At 57.3% G+C, this 20,372-nt stretch overlaps 1 protein-coding gene across 1 annotated transcript in view; it reads left to right on the forward strand.

Moving 5' to 3' along the window:
- Nucleotides 1-20,372, forward strand: part of LOC309578971 (ankyrin repeat and fibronectin type-III domain-containing protein 1-like) — a gene marked incomplete at its 5' end in the record, with an annotated part of 190,096 nt that overhangs the window by 143,237 nt on the left and 26,487 nt on the right. Inside the window, one exon of the mRNA XM_082291954.1 lies at nucleotides 4,984-5,112. Coding sequence (XP_082148080.1) covers nucleotides 4,984-5,112 — 129 coding nt within the window. The remainder of the gene's footprint in view (nucleotides 1-4,983; nucleotides 5,113-20,372) is intronic.

Here is a 20,372-nt window from a genome sequence, read left to right on the forward strand (position 1 = left end):
GGGAGGGATGGCTGGTGCCCGTGTGGTGGGGAGGGCTTTGGCCGGGTGCTTTGGGGGAGCAGAGGTGTTGCTGGTGCTTGTCATCCTGTGCCGGAGCCTGGGCTGGCACTCCGGTGACCTCGGTCATCCCTCACCCGTGGCTCAGTGCCTGCACGGCCGCCGGTGTCCCCACGGCTCCGGCCATGGCAGAGCCGTGCTGTGCCAGCAGGGGCTGAGGCACCCGGGCTCCTGCGGGCACACGCTCGCCCCGGCGGCTGCAAACTGCCAAAAGGCTTTTAGCGGATCACCAGAGGGAGGGAGGGAGGGATGCGGAGCCGAGGGATCAGGATTTTGCTTGTCATCGCTTCCCAGTTGTGGTGTGGGGGATGCGGCGGTGATTGCGAGCCCCCGGCCGGATTCACGCCTGTGCGCGGCGGGTGAAGCCGGAGGGACGGATCCAGTCCCCGAGTATTTCTGTACTGAGCTTCGGGAAATGTCACTGCTCATCCGCCTGCCTGGCCAGCGAGGGGGTGGAGGGCGGCGCTTCAGCCCCTTGTCCTCATCGCAGGGCAGCTGAGGCATTTGTGTGCGGGGGGCCGTGTCCGGTGCCGGCTCAGCGAGCTGCCGGAGGCACGGGCAGGATGGGGACGGGCTGCCAGCCCAGCATGGCCGTGCTCACGGCGTTCCCACTGCCTCGGCAGGCTGGGGCTTTGGCAGTCACCCCTGCGGGGTTGGACTCCCGGAAAACCTGTGGGGTGAAGGGATGGACGCAGACTCGTGTCGCACAGCGCATCGTGGCATTGGGAGCTGTGCCCTGTGCTGGGCTAGATCCTTCTCCCTTGGCCAGGCTGGGGTCCAAGCGCTGCCCTGGGCACTCTGCTCATCCCAGCTGGACTCTCCTGGGCTCTCAGCACACGCCAGGCTGGGGACAGCACTGTCCCTGCCCCCCTTTAGCAGCAGCCTCTACCTGTCCCTGCCTGCTCTGCTCAGGGTGCTGGGTGCCATGGCTGGTGCCAAGGGGGAGTTTGCTGTGCCAGACCCTGCCCCTCCCTGGGCCTGAAGCAGTGGGTTTAGGGAGGCTTGCATCGCTGTGCCACAGTGAAGGTCCTGCCCTCTGGGAACGCCAGCTCCGATCTGTCCAGAGCTCTGGAGGGAAGGGCTGAGGATGGGTATGGCTGCAAGAGCCTTCAGCACTGATAATTATTTCTGGGAAAAGATGCCGTGTTCTGACTTAAATGCTGACATGGGACTCTGAACATGTGTAATCTGGCTGACAGATGGCAAGTCATAGAGGTGTGATTTATGATACAGCACAGTAGCTGAACAACCTTCTCTGGTTGTCAGGAGACAATTCTTCCCGGCACTGCGGTTGGCGTTCCAATTGATGGCTTTTCCCACGTGTCCCCTTGGTGTGTGGGGACTGCCCTGGCAGGTGCCAGCTGTGTCCGCCGAGCCCCGACTGTTTGGCTGCTGAGCTGCTGCAGAGATACCGCTTCTGATGGAGGGCTGGGCAGGTGAGCCCGGGTCCTGCCCGGCCAGACCTGGAGCAGCGCCGTGCAGTGGCAGGGCTGGGGGAGCAGTGGGGCCTTGTCCCCCTCCCATGGCTGGGATGAAGCTGGCTCAAGGTGACAGTGGCACCTGGGGCTGCCTGTTCCTCAGACCAGCACTTGTGGGGCTGAGTGTGTAGTCCTGATGGGGGAAGGCACCGAAATCTTGCCCATGGGATAAGAGCACAAGGGGAAGGATGGCACAGGGAGCCTGCCTTACCTGTGTGCCCGCTCCATGCCCTGCTCCTACCTTAAAATCCCTAACGCTGATCCTTCTCAAGGGACAGGCACATCTATTACTGTTTGGAAAGCCCTTGGGAAGTAACAGTGTGGTCTCAACAGCTTCCCCCTCCCTGTGCTAGAGGCTCACCCCCTCTGCCACCCACAGAGCCCAGACCCGGCACAGTGCCCAGCGCCGTGGGAGCACCCCAGCCCTGGGCACACCGGGACCTGGGAGCATCCCGACCCTGCCCCCAGGGGCCGGAGTAACCCAGCACGGGAGCTCAGAGGGGCTGAGCCAGCAGCAGGGCCCTGCTGGGGCGAGGGCAGCGGGTCGGCCGCGCTCGCGGCGCAGTCACGGCAGAGCAGGTATGATTCATTCCCCTTCTGCAGCACGGTTTATGTAAAGCAGCTCTGTATAAATCGCCAGATGATCTGTAATGTGCTCCTGGCTTCTAATTAGTGATGCTTCTGCTGAAGCTTTGGGGTCTGGCAGAGGTGGGGGAGGCTGGTTCATGGCTGGGTGAGCTGCTATCGGCTCTCAGGGGGGAGGTGTCGGGCTGTCAGAGCCGTCACAGCCATTCCTTTACCTGGGCTGTGGCTGCTGGAGGTGGTGGCCGGCAGGTCTGGGGGGTGCAATCAGCACCCCAAGATTCTTGGTCAGCTTCTGACACACATGGACTGGCTTGTCTGTCCTGCATCAGGCAGGTCTGAGCAGCACCTGCCCTGGGCTGGAGAGCCCCTTTCTCCCTGTGCCTTCCCTTTGATGCCATGGCTAGGGACTCACAGCAAGGCCACACGTTCCTGAGCACCCAGCTGGCTTCTCCAGCCCCACCAGCCCCCCCTGCCCCCAGGACTAACTCTCCTCCATCCCTAACCCTGATGACATGTGGCATATTGCCCTGTTTTCCCCCACCAGCTCTTCTTGACAGATGCTGTTGGCTTTGTCCGGTTTGAAGGATGCAGGGGCTGCTCCTGCTGTGCTTGGGCAGGTGCATACATCTGGGTAAAGCTCCTGGCTGTGTAACTCTCCCCGTGGTAGTCACTGCAAGGGCCACCACCGGCACCACAGAGGCACCTGTCACAGGGGCTGCTGCTGCCTTCCTGCATCCGTGCAGGGCATTTGGGATTTCCCAGCCCCTCATCCCTGCTGGAGACCAGTTTGGGAGGGGTGGCTGTAGTGGTGCAAGGGGTGTGGTGGAGGTGGGGTGAGCACAGCAGACAGGGCAGCATTCTGCAGGCAGTCCCCAAATCCCAGGAGATAAACACCCCCAGCACCCTTTCAGCTGGGGCTGGAGCCCTCATCCAGGCAGGGTGGCAGGAGCTCCTCCTGGGCGGGTGGGAAGGGGCAGGAACAGCCCAATGCCACTGAGGAGGTGCTCTAGGGAGCCAGCAGCACCTGTTCCCACTGCCCAGCCCCATTCCTGGGTCAGCCCTGCTCATCCTGCTGTCCACGCTGTGCCTGGGGCTTCTACAGAGCATTGCTGTCAATGCCCACCTCTCACCCCTCCCTAAATGGGATCTTCTCCATTCCAGCTGAGCTCTGACACCAGATCAGAGGAGAGTGAGGTGCTGGGGATGGTGTTGGTGCCGGGCTCTGCTCTGTGGGCACCAGGATCACTCCTCTTCATCGCCTCTTCCTCTGGCTGTGAGCAGGGGAAAGCTGGGGTTTGGGTTTCTTGTTGGGTTTCTTTTAAGGCAAACCTCATCCTTTACATCAAAGTAGGATTTTTTCTCAAGAATGTAAAGAATGACCCTGGAAGGTCTGAACAGCTCTTTGCCGGCGGGGACTGGAGAGACAAGAGCCCTCTCCAGAAAGCTGTCTCCACCCCATCCCCAGCAACAGCAATTCATAAGCCAAAAAATAAATCAATAACCAGTTAATGAATTGAAGATGTCTGTGTTTAAAATGTATTGGGGAAAAAACTGTTAGCTGGTCCGGGCTGGCCTAATTATAGCGAGGAAAGGCAGGGAGCTCTCAGTTCTGAGAAATACCGTCTCTTTTTCTCTTTCTTCGGAGGTATTTTGTTTGGTTGAGGCAGAGGAGAGGAGAGGACAGGAGAGGAGAGGATTGGCTTTAGCAATGTGTGTAGGATCAAAGTTCCCCCCAGCTCTGTCCCCTGGGACCTCTGTCAAATCACTCCTGTCCCCTCCCCTGCCCAGCCCGGGGCTGGCTGAGCGGTGGGAGCAGGTTGTGCTGGCACATTAGAGGAGGAGAGGAGGCAGTGGCTGTGACAGTGAGTGTGGCAGGGCTGGCACACGGCCCCAGTGCCACCAGCCTGGTCGTGTGCCCAAGTCTGGGTGTCCCAGCTCCCCAGGCCGGTCCTCCCTCGCTCCACGCCGGCAGCAGGGCTGCGGTGCCGTGCTCAGCCCAGGCTGGGGGTGCCAGCCCTGGCACGGGGGGCTCTGGGCGCTCCGTGTGCCAGAGGGAAGCGAGGGCTGAGGGTCTGTGCGGGGCAGGCGCCTCCCCAGCCAGTGTCAGCCGGTGTGCCCGTGTGCCACGGGGCTGGGAGGCAGTGCAGGTGTGCCCTGTGCCAGCAGCTCTCCTCTGGGCAGGGCTGGGATGGGGCGGGATGTGCAGCGCGTTCCCGGAGCCCGCGGGTGTGCTTTTCCCAGGTCCCGGGGGCTGCGAGCGATGCTGGAGCAGCCCACCTGGTGGGAAGGGGCTTTGTCAGCACAGACGGGTCCTTCAGCTGAATCCATTTGCTCCCACACATTTCTGTTTCCTCCTCCAAAACCTTTCCGCTGTGGGCTGATTTCCACGTCAATCCTCCTCAGGGAAGCTGTTCCGGTGTTTGGGAGCCCCGGCTGGGAGGCCACAGGGGCTCCAGGGTTTCTCTGAAGGAATGAGTGGCCTCTGCTTTGGTTCTCTCCCCCGATGTGTCCCTGGCTGTTTCTCCGGCGCTGGCTGCCCTGTTGGAGTTTGGGGAGGAACGCACAGCCTGGGGAGGTGATTTTGCTGCACAGGGAGCAGGACCTGGCGCTCTCAGCCTGCCAGACTGCAGCTCCAGTTTGGCTAACAAGGACCTGTGCTGGTCCTGGCCAGCTGAGCAATTCCCAGCCTGCTGCTGCTCCTCCACTTCCCACCCCCAGCACTGGTGCCCTCCGTCCCGGTGCCGCTGACCGCTGCGAGCCCCGTCCTTGCAGCGCTGAGCACCTCCCGTGCTGTGCCGTGCCCTGGGTGTGCCGCTGGAGCCGGGCTGCAGTGCCATTAACGCCTTTCCTCTCCCCTCCCCAGGTCGGAGAGCAGCCTCGCTAGGTTTGCCCACCGCTTGTCGGTGAAGCAGAAGCAGGAGAAGAGAAGGAAAGCTGAGCATGGCTCGGCCGAGCTGTCTGCCTTCCGGCCCAGGTCTCTGAGCATTGAATGGTAAGAGCTGCAGGACAGGGCTGGGGGAAGGAGCTCCTGCCTCTCCAGTCGCCCTCCTGTCCCCTCTCCCCACTGCTGCCACTGTCGAAGTCATGTCCCATGGGACAGCATCCCTTCAAACCCCTCCACCTGCTGCAGAGGCTCCCCAAGGTATCAGCCCAAACATCCCCAGCTGAAGATCTGGCAGGGCTCATGTGGGTCATGGAAGTGTCTGCTGAGCTGGGGCACACGAGCACACAGCCTCTGGCAACTCCCACCACTGGCTCCTTCCCTTCCCTTCCCTTCCCTTCCCTTCCCTTCCCTTCCCTTCCCTTCCCTTCCCTTCCCTTCCCTTCCCTTCCCTTCCCTTCCCTTCCCTTCCCTTCCCTTCCCTCCCCTCCCCACAAGGAGCAGGAATAAGGAGCTGTAGGGAATGGGAGCTGCTGGAGGATGCATCCCCTGGTCCCTCCCTGCCCAGTGCACCTCTATGGGATCAGCCAGAGCTGAAAGCCGCAGTGGGATGGCCTCAGCCAGAGTGGGAGCTCTGGGATCTGCAGGGACATTTCCAGGGGCTCCTCTCTGTCACTGTGCCCAGTGAGAAGGTCCCAGGCTGTCCCAGCTGTCTGGGGCAGCCCCGTGTTCCCATCCCAGAGGGATGCAGGGCTCCCTCCTTCCCCGCTGCTGCGGTGCCTGGGGCCCCTCGTGTGAGCACAGGTCTCAGAGAGCTGTCCCCACTCGAGCAGGGAGCCGTTCATCCTGGGTTTCTGAGCTCTGATGCAACAGTCTTGGAAGCAGATCACAGCCAGCCATCCCAGCCTTAGAGGTGACCTGCTAAGGATATTTAAAAGAGCTGGAAATTGCATTTCTTTCTGCTTCCTTAGATGGATAAAGGAGGGTAAAACTTAAAAAGAATAAAAAAAAAAAAAAGAAAAAAGAAAAAAATGAAATGCTTAGAAATTGCAAGAATGTCAAGTTTGGTTTTCAATTTCCCTGCTTTTTTTGGAGATCTTTCTGGCATTTATTTTGTGTTCTAACACTTCAGTGTGAGGCTGTGGAACCTTCCTCAAAGGCTTCTTCTATCTGTGAGGTTCCTTGATCATCAAAGCTCACCAGGTATTAATGAACCAGACAAAGAATTCAGGATATTTGGGGACAGACTGCTTTCTTCTCCACTTACAGAACTTTCTTCCCTTTGCTGGGCAGTTGTCATGAGGAAACCTGGTCTGCAATTACTCTCAATCTCCCAAAGAGACAAATATGTGAATTTGTAATGTAGCAAATAGGGGAACAAGCAAAGAGCTCATTAAAAACAATCAGAGTTTGTCTTTATTCATAACAAAGAAGCATGAGAAGCCAGTAAATCTCTTTCCTCTCGAAATGTCTCTTTGAAGGCCCTGGGTCCCGGTTTAGCCCTGTTGGGGGATATTTGTGGTACATTTTCCCTTACTCCATAGCATTTTCCTGGGGGAAACCATCTGTCTTGCATTTGGCAAACCACCTTGTGCAGCAGCACTCGCAGCAGTGGTAGACGATGCTCTTTTAGAGGGATCTTGTAAAGCAGCCTGGGAAGGAGCTCTGGGTGAGGAGGGAGCGCCTTTGCCTTTGGTTTGCTGTGTGCCATTGCGCGGGAGCTCGGGGCCCTGAGGCTGGGAGAGACGGACCTGATGTCATCCCCACCCTGCAGGGACACAGGCACAGCCAGGCAGGGCTCCCACCCTGTCCTGGGGGTTTCATCCACGGCTGGAGACACTTTGAGCTGGATCAGACATCACCCTGCAGCCAGGGTCGGGCTGCTGGAGCTCAGGTGCTGGCAGGGCACAGAGGAGGGGTCACCCCAGAGGGTCGCAGTGACGAGGGGTGGCGGCGGGCTGAGGACCCTGCCTGCTGCCTGCTCCCACCCATCTCACATGCACAGGTCCTCAGAGAGGCATTCAGAGATTTTTCCAGCCTCCTCTGCAGCCGTGACCTGCTAAGGGATCTCCCAGCCCATGGTGTGAAGCAGCTTTTCTGTGTTCCTGTACATCACCAGGGATCTGTGCTCATCACAGCGGGATCAGCTCCTCAGTTAGTCACTCCAAACCATCCTGGGCTGCAGGTGAGGCTGCTCCTCAGTGCTCTGGCTGATGGGAAACTTGGCTCCTATCCTGGCAAATCTACAGGTGCCTAGTTTGTCTTGCAGAGCAAATACCTACCTGCATCCAATCTATTTACAACCCAGGGTTACCACTGCCTCCTTTCACCTGGCTCTGCACAGAGGTGAGCACCCACACTGTGTGTGACATGTTTGGCTCATCCTACATGGGTTGGAGTGGCATGGAAGAGCAATGAACCATGTTCTCCCAAATCAGCATCTTCTGAGAATCCTGCCCATCTTAACCCCAAGGCTTGAAGGCAAGGGACAGCTTCTCAACCTGCTGTTACCTGTTGCCAAGGAGGGGGTAGAAAAGCACAACATCATCTGTGCTCTTTGCTTTGAAAAGCTGGGTGTCAGTCTGGGGCAGGGATTAGTGTTTCCTGCTTGAAATTCCTATCAAAGCATTGTCAGTACAACCCATCTCCACACAGGGCAAGCTGAGCCAGTTTTCCAGTGTTCCCAGTTACTCAGGTGCTCAGGTAGGGGTGGATGGAGCTGAGGTAGAAGAGAAGGAGCTGTACAGGGTCACAGAGTCTGCCTGACACTGTGTTCCTGCACGGAGCACAGCCAGGTAGGACAGGACACAGATGCCTTCATCTCCCCTTAGCCCTTCTCCAGTGCCAGGGGCCCTGGGCCAGGAGGTGCAGTTGTTTGCTGCCACAATGAATGAGGGGCTGGACGCCCTGTGCTGCCGACTGCCCAGCCCAGGGATGCTCCCAGGGCAGGTCTCACAGTGCGTGCGTCCATCTGAACGCATCTCCCTGGCTCGGTGGCTGGGACACGCTGGTGGGCCGTGCTCCCCCGGGCACAAGGCAGCTCTATTCCCATGGCACGTGTTCCTGTGCTGCACCAGGCCGGCGGAGCACGGCCCTGCTCCCCAGCCCGGCCAGCAGCGAGCGAGGCCCCGTTAGTTCCACTTATTAAAAACAAAATTGCTGGGGGGAAGGGAGAGAAGGCAGAGAAAAAGTGAAGTATTGAGGAAACACTTCTTTCATTCATTCGTTGTTTACTGAAATAAATACTTCATTATTAGGCCTTTTTTAGGGTATTTTTTTTAAAGCCAGCGCCACAAAGTCCCCAGTGTTCGGGCCTGTGAATGTGCCGGATCACCTCAGCCCATGTCTCCCTGTGCCGGTGTCCTGCTGCCAGGAGGTGCTGGAGAGGAGCTTTCCCAGTCTTTGGGAGAAACCTGGGGGCTGCACATGTCTGGTTTTGCCCAGGTTTGCTGATTCCCTTCTCCTCTTTGCTGGATGGTCACCAAGGCAGCTCGTGCTCCAAATGAGGCAAAACCTGGTAACTGAGGCAAGGAAGGATTTGGGATTTCGTTTATTAAAGCTCTGCTTCCTGTGGTCTCTGGTCCTAATCTGGCTCCCAAGCACAAACACCACAAGGCTACTAAAGCTCTCTTGGCTTGAAGCCCTCCACGTTCTGCTGTTGGGGTGAAGGTGGTGAAAGCTGGTGATTCCCATGGAGACCTCACACTGTCCTACAGCAATGTCAAGACCCCACCAATCCCTGTTCTCCCCACTTAGAGTGAGCTGAGGCCTCCTCTCCTCCAGTGCCTGTTACCTGAGATGAGCTCCACATTTATCTTCCCACTTAAGTGAGCCCTAATCCAATAGAAGGGCTGCGATCCCTGGCTTGCTCTGTGTGTGCAGAGCTGGGAGTCTCTGTTCCCTCTCGCATCCTCTCAGCTCCATGGCACATTGGGAGTTTCAGCCCTGGCAGGTTCGTCCCTCTGGAATGCTTTTGTCCCTTCCTTTTCCTCTCTAGCTCTAGCTCTGGTTTTCCTTCTGCTATTTGCTCCCGGGTTTGCCTTCCCCCACACTCCTTTTGCCATACTCACCACGTGCTCACCCTGATTTCCCTCTTGTTTTCTTCTTCATTGCTTACTCACTGCTCGTTCTCTTTGGGCTCCTCGAGTTTTCCCTGTCAGACAGCCTCCCTATGCTCCGTGGTCGGAATAGCCTATTCCCATGGCGGCTCAGGAAAAATGCAGCGCATTCCTCCCTCCCGCCATGCCGTTATCTCGGTTCTGCTCCTTGGCTGCCCACCACGAGGCTGCAGCCGTGCTGGCAGCAGCGCGTCTGTGCTTGGCGACAGGCGGCTGCCGGGCTGGGCCCTGCCTGCGGCTTGTTTCCCTGCCTGACCCTCGGCACGGCGCTGGGTCCCAGCTCCTGGCTGCTGAGAGCTGGGATGCGCGGGGAGCAGACCCCACGGGCCCAGGTGGAAGGTGCCAGGTGAGCAGGAGCCCCCGGACACGGGAACTTCGCTGGCACCGTCTGGTTGGTGGAGGTGGCACACGCGACTGCTGCCGTGCTCTGCCTCCTGCTTGGCTTCGGTTCTGAAGCAGAAGGTTTTTAAGGGAACTGTTTTCATGGAAGTTATTTAAAATGTCCTAGTGTAATATTTCCCCTCTGAGTGGTCTTGAGCGGTGTGGAGGTTCTCCCTGTACGGCTGGGCCTGGAATCCCTGCTGTGGAATCCCTAGCATTGCTGCAGTGGGCAAGCAGACAGGTGACCTGTCCCTATCCATGAGGTCCTCCCCTCCTGGCACCAAGTGCCGTGGTCCTGGTGGAGCTGCACGGCTCTGGGGAGGTGCCAAGCTGCCGACTGATCCACCCCACTGTGCCTGATGCAGTGCATGGGAGTGCTGCTATTGCGCTGCTCACTGAGAGCCTGGTGCTGTTCCCACAGCTGTCCACGGTCGTGTGGGACTGTCCCCAGAACTCTCTGTGTGACATTTGTCCCTTTGCCAGAGTCAGCCAGCACAAAGTGAGTTGTCATCAACATTTTTGGAGGCAAAGAGTAGCAGCACCATAAAGACGGCGGGCTCAGAGCTCCTCCAGGTTTCACAGCCCTACTCGAGCTGTCTCACTCCAGAGAAGCCTTGGAGCTCTTTCTCTTCCCAGACCAGGAAGCTCTTAGCCTGAGTGAGGGACAACAAGGAAAAGGAGGCCCTGAGCCTGCCAGTGGAAGGGGAGGAATGCAAGAGCCTGGGAGCTGTGGGGGCATGTGGGAGCAAGGAGATGCTCTGGGCAGGCTGAGCTGCAGGCACCGCTTTGGCAGCACTTTCTGTGGGTGAGCCAACCTTGCCGCCAGTGTCACCTCCCCCGTCCCGCCGGTGCCAGCCTCGGATCCGAGGTGACACACAGCCCCCAGCTCGGCTGTGCCGAGCACAGGTCCCGGCCGGGCCGGCGCGGTGTTGAAACGAAACGCGAGGCGCTTTGTCTCAACTGGGAGCGCTTTAAGCCCTCGCTCGGGAACAATGGCCAAGCTATGGGGTCATTTGTTCTGGTATTTCAGCAGCTCCTCATGATTTATGGGATGTTTTGTTCTGCTGCTTGTCTTAGCTTCCCCCTCTCCACCCTCCCCGTCTCCATCCCTTCTCCATTTCAGCTCCTCCTCCCCCTGTTCCCAATTCCCCTAATAGCTGTGGAGCCTCTGTGCCTTATGAAGTCATGGTATCTGTGACTTATTGAATTAGCCGGGTGGGAGCTGGACTTCCACACCGCGCCGGGCTCTGCCAGGGTGTCCGGGCTGCCGGGGAGCCGGCCCGCAGCAGGGCCCCTTGCCCGGGGCTCCGTGCAGCCGGAGCTTCCCCCTGTGTGGCAGATGGATGTTGCCATCAGCAGGACGATGCAAAGTTGCTTTAGAGGCAGTAAAAGTGATCAAGAGGAGCTGCAGCCCAAGCGAACAAGGAGGGCTCTGTCTGCAGAGCCACCCTTGTGCCAGGGGCTCTGCTGGCTGTCCTGGTGCTGCCATCCCTCCCAGCACACCTCTCCGGGAGTGAGGTGGGTGCCAGTTAGGGAGCCCCAGAGTTCCTCGTGCTGAACTACACATGGAGCAATGTGGTTCAAGGGCTTGGTTGTGTGCCCAGCAGCCTGGGCATGGCCATGGCCAGTGCCTCTGGATGTACGGGGGGAGCAGGGGGCCACATCCCCCTCCCCAGAGGGGGACAATGATTTAACAGTGACTGTGAGGGGACACGCAGAGGGGGTGGGGAGGAGCGAGCCCTCCAAACATCTCCCTGACGGTCAGGTTAACCTCAGGAAAACATTGCAAAGGAATAATTTACTTGTGGACGATCACTTTTTATCCTCATTTGCTGAGTTGCCTGCAGGCGGGCAGAGGCTGGAGGGCAACTGCTGGTCCCGGTGGGACTGAGGTGGTGCTGCAGGCACTCCTTAGCCCGGAGGGGGCTGTGGCAGAGGAACCGTGCTCCCTGCAGCTCCGCTTCTGCTGCCTCGTGCTGCCGGCGGGGAGCCGGGAGCATCCTGACCTGTGGGTGCAGATGGGAATAGAAAGGTCTTGTGCCTCCCCTCCTGATGCCACAAGCCTCTGCGAGCCCAGCTTTCCTCCTCTTCTCAGGAGAGGCAGCTCAGCTTGTGATTGTGCTGAGGGTGGAGAGCTTGGGAGCAGAGCAAGGCCTGGACCCTCTGTGCTGCTGTGGGCACCGGCTCCAGCAGGTCCAGCCCTCATCTCCATTTGTTTCTCATGTCACTGCAGTGGGAGAAATTGAGCCCTCTGGGAAAGCAACAGAAGGAAAACATTCAGAGAAGACTGATGTCCAGGTTCTCCCTGTCTGGGACCAGAGCCCTCAGCCACATCCCTTCCTCTCTGAGAGCATAGGCAACAAATAACATTTAAAAGACAAATATAAAATATTGTGCTGATTTGGTGCTCTGGCCACTTCCCTCTGCTGGTAGCTGATACCTCCAGTAAGATTATTTCTCAGTCCATTACCCTCAGCGCACTTTAATTTCTCTCAAAAAGCCCAGTTGCCTGATATTTTTTGTTTTATTGTCATCATCACTCTGCCATTTCCCGTGGCCAGGATCTGCAAAGCAGGATGGATGCCTTGGTCCCTGCTGAAGAGTGTGGAGGATGCTCTTCATCCTGCAGGATCTCCACTGGTTCTTGTCCATGCCTAGAAGGTGCCAGTGGGTTTCCACAGCAGGCAGTCCAAGTCCCATGGATGTACTGAGGGAATTGCAGAGATGTCACAATCCTTGGCATGGAAGGGAATCCTCCTGGGTATCTCAATCTCAGTGCAAGTCAAGCCTTTCCACACCACCTGGTATTCCCATGGAATCATAGGAAGGTTTAGGTTGGAAGAGACCTTAAAGCCCATCCCATCCCACTCCTGCCATGGGCAGGGACACCTTCCACTGGCCCAGGCTGCTCCAAGCCCCAATGTCCAACCTGGCCTTGGACACTGCCAGGGATCCAGGGGCAGCCCCAGCTGCTCTGGGCACCCTGTGCCAGGGCCTCCCCACCCTCACAGGGAACAATTCCTTCCCAATATCCAGCCTAAACCTTTTGGTGTGAAGCCGTTCCCCCCTATTCATCACTACATGGTGCCAGTGCACCGAATTTGGAGGGTCTTTGCTTTCCCAGTCCCCTTATCCAGCGCACAGAAGTATCTCAGTATATTTCTTTTAATGGGAATATCCATAATAGTCCTGGTTTCTTACTGCTGGTCAGGTCATCTCCAGCCATGACCCTCCTTCTCCATGAGGCAGTTTGGACTTGGGGAAAGGCAGTGTGGAGGAGTTGCGTGTCCGGAGCAGCTCCAGCAAGGGCAGCAGCTCGCTCCAGTTCTGGAATGCCAGGCTGCACTTCGCTCCATCCCCGGGAGCAGATGGGATCACTGCTCCTGCTGCTGATGCTGCTGGAGACACGGGATCCAGAAACACAGAAGTGTGGACATATCCAGATAGTCCCGACAGCTGGCGTTTCCAAGGTATTCCAGTACCTCTAATCCCTCCTTGTCCCTTGAACAGTTGCTGTTGGGCAGGTTTCCTCTCCTCTTAGTTTCCTCTGGCAGAGACAATTCCGCCTGCCAGGGCTTCAGCAACCTCCTGTTTATCTTCCTGGAGAGTGTCTCACAGTGCCAGGTCAGTATTGGATCTACTGGCTGGGATGCTGGCAGGATGGGCAGCGCTCTGTGGGGAGGCCAGGCAGGAGGGAGGAGTCAGCCCAGGACACTGGGGCAAGGAGGACCATGTCCTTGGATGTGCTGGGAGCTCTTCCCACCTTTGATGGAGTCTTCCTGCACACTGACTCTTCCCCATGCCTCATGCTCACCCTTCCTCTGTGGGCTGGATGCTTTTCAGGGAAGTTGTGAGCCCAGGTGGCCTCCACATCTGCTGAGCCTCATGCCTGGTGGAGATCAGAGAGAGAAGCTATGTTCCCTTCCTCTCCTGACTTCCGCATTTCCTCCCTTTCTCCTCAAAATTGAACTATTCATCCATCTACCCCAGCAGTTCCCCCCGCCCAGGGACATTCCTCTCCCTGTCTCACTTTGCCTTTGTTGCCTTTATTTTCCTGCTAACAGGGAAGGTCAGACAGGCGTGAAGATCTTCTGCCACAAGGAACTGCTGGGCAATGTGGAGGAGAATTTTCCACATTGGCAGTGCCAGATAGTGCAGATCTGACAGATTTCAGGCCAGGAAAAGGCAAGGTTCATGCCTTGCCTTGTCCAAAGTGGAACTGGACACCTGGGGGCAGCTGCCAGTGTCACCCTGAGAACCTGCATGTGGTCTCCACTGCCCATGGTGCAGAGGTTCACCCGGGCCCCCTCCAGGGGTGTTCAGAGTCTGGTTTCCATCCAAGGAGTGTCCCAACAGGGCCTGCCAGGGCTCATCAGGCAGTAACTGGGAGACAAATCTCCTGCCTGTAGTCAGGGTTGGGTTCTTACCAATGGTTTCATACAATCACAGAATCATGGAATGGGCTTTGTTTCGCCTATCCCTGCCCTGGAGAAGAGGTCTGAGCTCTCCTGAGCCTTCAATCACAGAATCATGGAATGGTTTGGGTTGGAAGTGGCCTTCAAGATCACCTCATTCCACCCCCTGCCATGGGCAGGGACATCTTCCACTAGCCCAGCTTGCTCCAAGCCCCATCCAACCTGGCCTTGGACACTTCCAGGGAGCTGGGGGCAGCCACAGCTTCTCTGGGCACCCTGTGCCAGGGCCTTACCTCCCTTTCAGGGAAGAGTTTCTTCCTAATACCCAATCTAAATTTGCCTTCCTTCAGCCTAAAATCATTCCCTCTTGTCCTATCATTTCCTATCCTTGCAAAAATTGCCTCTGCTCCCTTTGGGCACTGGGAAGGGCTTTAGGGTGTCCCAGGAGTCTTCTCCAGGTGAACACCCCCAGCTCTCTGTCTGTCTCTAGAGCAGAGGGGCTTCAGCCCTTGGAGCATCTCCGTGGCCTCCTCTGGAATCTCTCCAACAAGTCTATGTCTGTCTTGTGTTGTGTTCTTGATTTGCTGTAAAAAGCTGTTTTTCCTGAGCTTTGGAAAATGAACGCATGACCTTACATAGTGTTTGTTAAGCATGGCCACAGAGCAGCTGCTGGGATGAGCAGAGCTCTGAGGAACATCTCTTCTTGGTGTTATCAGGATGGGCTCTGGCCCACTGCCCTGAAAGGAGCCACCATCACCTTGGCTGGGACTCTGGCTTGTTGAGCTGTGTCTCCATACAAACCCTGCAGGTTTCTGAATGCGGGGCTGTTGAGTCCCCTGAGAGGGCAGGGGCTGCAGGATGACCTGGCACCGTGGTTACTCACCTCTTCCCCTGGTCTTGCTTCTCCTCTCCACCCCCAGACCCCACATTTAAGGTCAGAACCCAAACTGACTGACCAGATCTTCTGAGCTTCACCCACTGCAGAAAGGTACCTGTGGTACCTGGCTTCTCCTGGCCCTCTGAGCAGCTGAGGACAAGAGCTGGCCCTCCTTGTCCCTCAGCTTCTCACTCTTTAAAAGGAGCATGGCAGCATTGACGTCCTTTTCCAGGCACTTGGGCATTCCTGCCCATGGAGAGGCACTGGAACTAGATGATCTTTGAGGTCCTTTCCAACCCAAACCATTCCAGGATCATGAGATTCTATGAGAGCTGCTGGTGAAGGAGCTGCTGTTGCTCTAGGACATCTGGCATCCCCCAGACCCGCAGATGACCTATGGGCTTGCTCTGAGCTCCAGGCTGGCAGGTCAGGTTTTTCTGGTAGGCTTTGTACATCAGCTTGTGCTGGCACTGAAGCTAAAAGCACCAAGGTCAAGGTTTCTGTACTGGAAGTGGTGTCCAGAGAGGCTGAAACTTCTGCCCAGGGAGCAGGTACTAAAACAGTGTCTTTTTTCATCTCCAAACGGTGTTCTCATTGCTCAGCATCTTCACTGGGCAGGAGGAGGCGGTTACTGTGGTCAGAGGCAGTGACAGGAGCAGAGGCAATCTGGGGAGATCCAGGTAGGTGTAAGCTTAACCCAAATTCTTGTGCATTTAAATGTCACTGTGCCCTGCAGTTGTAGGGAGATCACTGCCCCTGTGTGCTGCAGCCATCAGCCTCTGCAGGCCTGGCCTGGATCAGAGCACACAAGTCACGAAGGAGTGACCGATCAGAGACTCCTGGGGGGATCAGTCCCCGCTGTCCCATGCCAGGGACCAGCCGCACGGGCAGAGGCACTGGCTGAGCCTGGGCTGGGTTGTGGTACCGGGAGGGGCTGCTCTGCCTCCAGATCTCCTTGGGAAGTGGGACTGGGTGAAGACAAGGGCTTACTGGTGCAGATTCTTCGAGGTCTGGCATGTGCCTGTGTCCCCATCCTCCTGCTCCATCCTCCCTGCCCGAGCCGGGCTCCAGAGCCAAGTCCTGCTGTGCCTGCAGGTCTGTGCAGGCAGGCGACCTGGATTGGGTTTCCTGTGCCCTGAAATCCCACAAAGCACTGAGCCAAATCCTGGGAAGCAAGAAGGCTGCTTCTGGACACAGATAAGCTGCTGTGACATTTAGGCAGTGCTCCTGCTGTCCCTGTCTGTGCCTGGTGTCCCAAGTGGGGTCTGAGGGAACCTCAGCTGTGAGCACGCTCCTGGAGCTCTGTGAGCGAGGAGCTGGAATTCCCGGCAGAGCACCCGCCTGATCTCTTTGCAAGTGGAAGATGGATGCTGCCAAGAGATCCCATCCTCCCAGCGCAGTCCTGGCCCTGCTCTGCTCCGGTCATGAGCTCTGGAAGGTTCATGGCAGGCAGGGAAGTTTTGCTTGTGGAGCAGAGCTCAACTCGGGTGAACTTCACATGAACTCGGGAAGTTTCTTTGGCTGTTTTCTTTCCTGATGATGCAGGCAGGTCAGGATCAGGATGCTGCACGGCACAGGGACCCAAGGCTGCCTTCCTTGTGCGCCAGCATGATTCCTTCATCCTTCTGAAGCACAGGGGCAGCTCTGATCTCTGCTCTCTGTGACAGGGACAGGACCCAGGGAACGGCTGGAGCTGTGCCAGGGCAGCGTCAGGCTGGAGATCAGGGAAAGGTTCTTCCCCAGAGGGTGCTGGGCACTGCCCAGGCTCCCCAGGGAATGGGCACAGCCCCGAGGCTGCCAGAGCTCCAGGAGTGTTGGGACAGCGCTGCCAGGGATGCCCAGGGTGGGGTTGTTGGGGTGTCTGTGCAGGGCCAGGAGCTGCACTGGATGATCCTGTGGGTCCCTTCCAGCTCAGGCTGCTCCAGCATTCTGTAATTCTCAGTGTCCAGGCAGAAACACCAGCAGAGAGATGGAGCTGCTGCTGTGTTATGCTGGGACTGTGCTGCTGTAACTTTTGCCCTCCCTGGTCCCAGGGGATGGAGGGCACCCCATTGCAGCCCCAGGGCCTTAGTGGCGTGCTCAGGGTCACCCAGAGGGTTTATGAGAGAGTTAAATCCCCCTTCTCATGATGCTCCCATGCTTTACCTGCAGATCACTCTTGCTACCTCCCTTGTCTGCATTCAGACTGATGCCTTTTCCTGCTCTTAAAATCAAGAGTCAAACACGGTTAGAAGGGAAAAAGGGATTTTACCTTGGTATTTATTTTAAGGATCCTTAGGTGCACACGTCCAGGTGGAATGCACCTCCATGCCAACTGCAATGCACCCTCCAAAAGATCTGGTATATCATTATAGGTGTTACTAATTAGCAGATCTATCAAAGATTCCCCAATGAGAGGCTTGAATGAGCCCCCCTCCCCAAGGAGCCTTCCCCTGGATGGTTCTATCTTAGTTTCCAGAATGTGCTCTGGAGAGGACCTTGGGGTCTGGGGCACACTGATCCCTAGCTATGAAGCTTCTGAGATGTTGAGTCTCTCAGCTTGACAAACAAGTCTAAGAATGTAGGCAAAAAGCACCAAGAATACAGAAGTTATAAAAGGGTATAACAGGGGTATAAAAGAAAAGGCAAAAAATCTTCATGGCATCAAGACCACAGAAAAACTGGGGTAATGGAGCAAGGGAGGCCCTCAGGGCTGAGGGTTGCTTGGATCCGTGATGGGAAGGTGTGATTGCAGCCTGAGCCACCCCTGTTAATGCAGGGACAAGCCGTGGGTGGCATCCTGGGCCAGCACGTGGCAGGATGCAGTGGGCACAGTGGGGTTTTCCAGGTCTGTGAGCATCCTGGTCCTGAGGAAGCTCTTGCAGCACGTGAGAAAAGCAGGGTGAGGAGCGTGGTGGGAAGAGCTGGGTGTCTGAGGAGCGTGAGGGCATCCCCAGCCTTCATCTCACTGTTCAGGGGATGAGGAGGGGGAGGAAGGAGGCAGCAGCACCCACCATGTGTTGGGGCCTCCAGCTCTGTGAGATGTTTCCCAGCCCCTCAGTGACAGAGGGGCCCAAGCTGGCTGTGTGTGGCTCAAAGGTCCTGCTTGGTGTAGCTGTGCGAGCAGGGATGTCCCAAGGGCTTTGGGACATCTTGGAGGTGCTGTCTCCTCTCACCCCCCCCGCCACCTCCCATCTCCAGGGCCACCTGCAGTCGTTGGCATCTGCCACCTTTGCTCTTTTGAGCTGCAGGAAGTCATCCCTGTGAGCTGCATGGGGGGACAAGGAGGGCACAGCTAGAGCCAGCAGACCCCCTTGGTAAGGCTGTACAGCACTTCCCAGTGGAAGTTTGCTTGCTCTTACCTTTGCCAGGCTTTAACTGTTTGGGCTGGATTTTTCCATGCTTTTCTGCCTCAGGCTGAGCTTTCTCCTTTTTTTTTTCTTTATTTTTCCCAGTTTTCAGCAGAAGTTTGGGGGGAAATGAATTTCTTTTTTTTTTTTTTCTGTCCTGTCTCTTTCTTTGAGGGCTTCTGGTGTCTCCACTCTTTGAAAAAGAGACTTGAAATTTGGCAGGGATGTTGCATTCCTGCATGGAATTGCTCAAATGGTTAGCCACTGGAAAGCATGGCTGGGCGTGCCTGGAGGAGCTCTTCAGGGGCCAGCTGCTGGTGTCCCCATTTGCAAAGGGACTGTGGCCACTCTGTGTCCTCCTGTCCCTTTCTCGAGGGACACCTCCTTACCCACACAAGTCCAGGTCAGGAGTGGTGGCTGAAGGAGCTGTTTCCCAGGAACAAGTCTCAAAAGCACTTTCCCAAGACACCGTTGTCTTTGTCCCATTTCCCATGCGTGGCACTGGCTGTGGGTGTCACCTGCCTCTCACCCTCAGCAGAGACAAGGAGCAGAGCTCAGGCCAGCTTGGGCAGTGCCTTGTGAGGGGAGGAGAAGCTGAGGAAATGCTTCTGTCATGTGAGACCTGGGAAAGGGTGTTTGTAGACCTGCCTGTCCCATGGGTGAGCTCGGCAGCGTCACGCCCATGCATGGAGGGACGGAATCACATCACCATTACGGCTGGGAAGGACCTTCCAGGCCATCAAGTCCAGGCTAAGCAGGTCCTGGTAGCTGGGGGTTTGACCTGGTGATCCCTATGGTTTTCAAAGTTGCTCTTTTATATTAGCATGGAATTTTTTTCTATTTGCTGTCCTGAGGGCTTTGAAATTCCTCCACAAACTCCGTTATCTTCATCTGGGGTTTCTTCCCTTGATGGCATCTCAGAGCTTTCTGCAGACAGAGAAGTGACACATGAGCTGGGGAAGCTCTGGTGTGATGAAGGAGCAGGCAAACCCCAGCTGGAGGGAGGCCCTGCTGGTGGTTACTGTCCCCAGTTAGTGCTCGGGCACTCGTGGGGTGTTTTCTAGCAAAGCGGTGGAAAAAACTGGCTTCTCCTCTTGGACTGCAGGCTTTGGACTCTGACTCCATGGAGATGCTGTTGTAGCTGGGTGGCAGTGACCCGGCCCCTCTGCTGTTGCTCATGAGTTGGGTGGTGCTGGCATGAGACCAGCCCCAGGGCAACGTGGTGGGGTGGTCAGAGAAGACCCCAGGGGGTGCTGGGCAGGGAGCTGATCTGGAGCAAGCTGGGAGCAAATCCCGGCAGGAAGCTGTGCCAGGAGAGGGGTTTGCCCGGCTGGGCCATGCTGGGCCAGGGAGATCCCAGTGGGGGTGGCTGTTCCTGGTAGCCGTGCCAGGGACAGTCTGTGGGCAGTGGCCGGCGTGCCCGGCACTGCCGGCTGGCTCCTGCTGGGCGCCTTCCAGCGGGAAATGGGTTTCTGGCCGCAGTAACATTTACCAGCTGGGCAGCAGCTCTGGAGCTGGGCGTGTGCGTTTGTCTGCTCTTCCATTGTGCCTGGGCCGTTGTCTCCTCCTCCCCGCCGAGATCAATGGCTGTGGGCTCCCTTTTGTAACCCCTTTGGGCGCAGCTCTGGAAATCTTCAGCCTGGTTTCCATCGGAATGCTGGGCCCATCTAGCTGGATGGCTTGGGTGGGACAATGGGCTGGAGGTGGGTTTCCACCAGAAGGAACATGCCAGTGATGGACTGGAGGACTGGGAAGTACAGGTGGGGTGTAGGCGGCTGAGGATGGAGGCCAGCCATAGGCATGGGGGAGTGAGCTCAGGGGACCTCCAGAAGACCTTCTTGGGCCATTTTGCTGCCATTCGATGGTTTTGGAGAAGAGGTGGTTTGCGCTGGGAGGCGCGTCCCGGTGGCACGTCCTTCCCTGTGGCACCAGGTGGCGCAGGAGGTTAAAGGATTTGGTGCTTCTCTGCGGGCCTGGGCGCAAATGGATTGCCTCCCACTGCTGTGATGAGCCTGCAGGTCTCAGCCCCCAGCACGCGTAGCTGCGCCCCCATGCCGGGTGACTGCAGCTCCAGGGCGAGGCGGTGGGGATGGGGCTCCCTGGAGCCCTGTTTCCAGCAGAACCAGGAGCTGAGCCAACCTTTGAAGCGTAGTGGGGGGCCTGAGTGCGGAACCCCCCCATGCCAGGAAAGGGCACAGTGATGCGGAGGAGCCACACTCCGGGGAGAGCCCTGGTGGGTGTCAGGGGAGTG

This window comes from Coloeus monedula, assembly GCF_965178545.1.
Source record: "Coloeus monedula genome assembly, chromosome: 16".
NCBI lineage: Eukaryota > Metazoa > Chordata > Aves > Passeriformes > Corvidae > Coloeus > Coloeus monedula.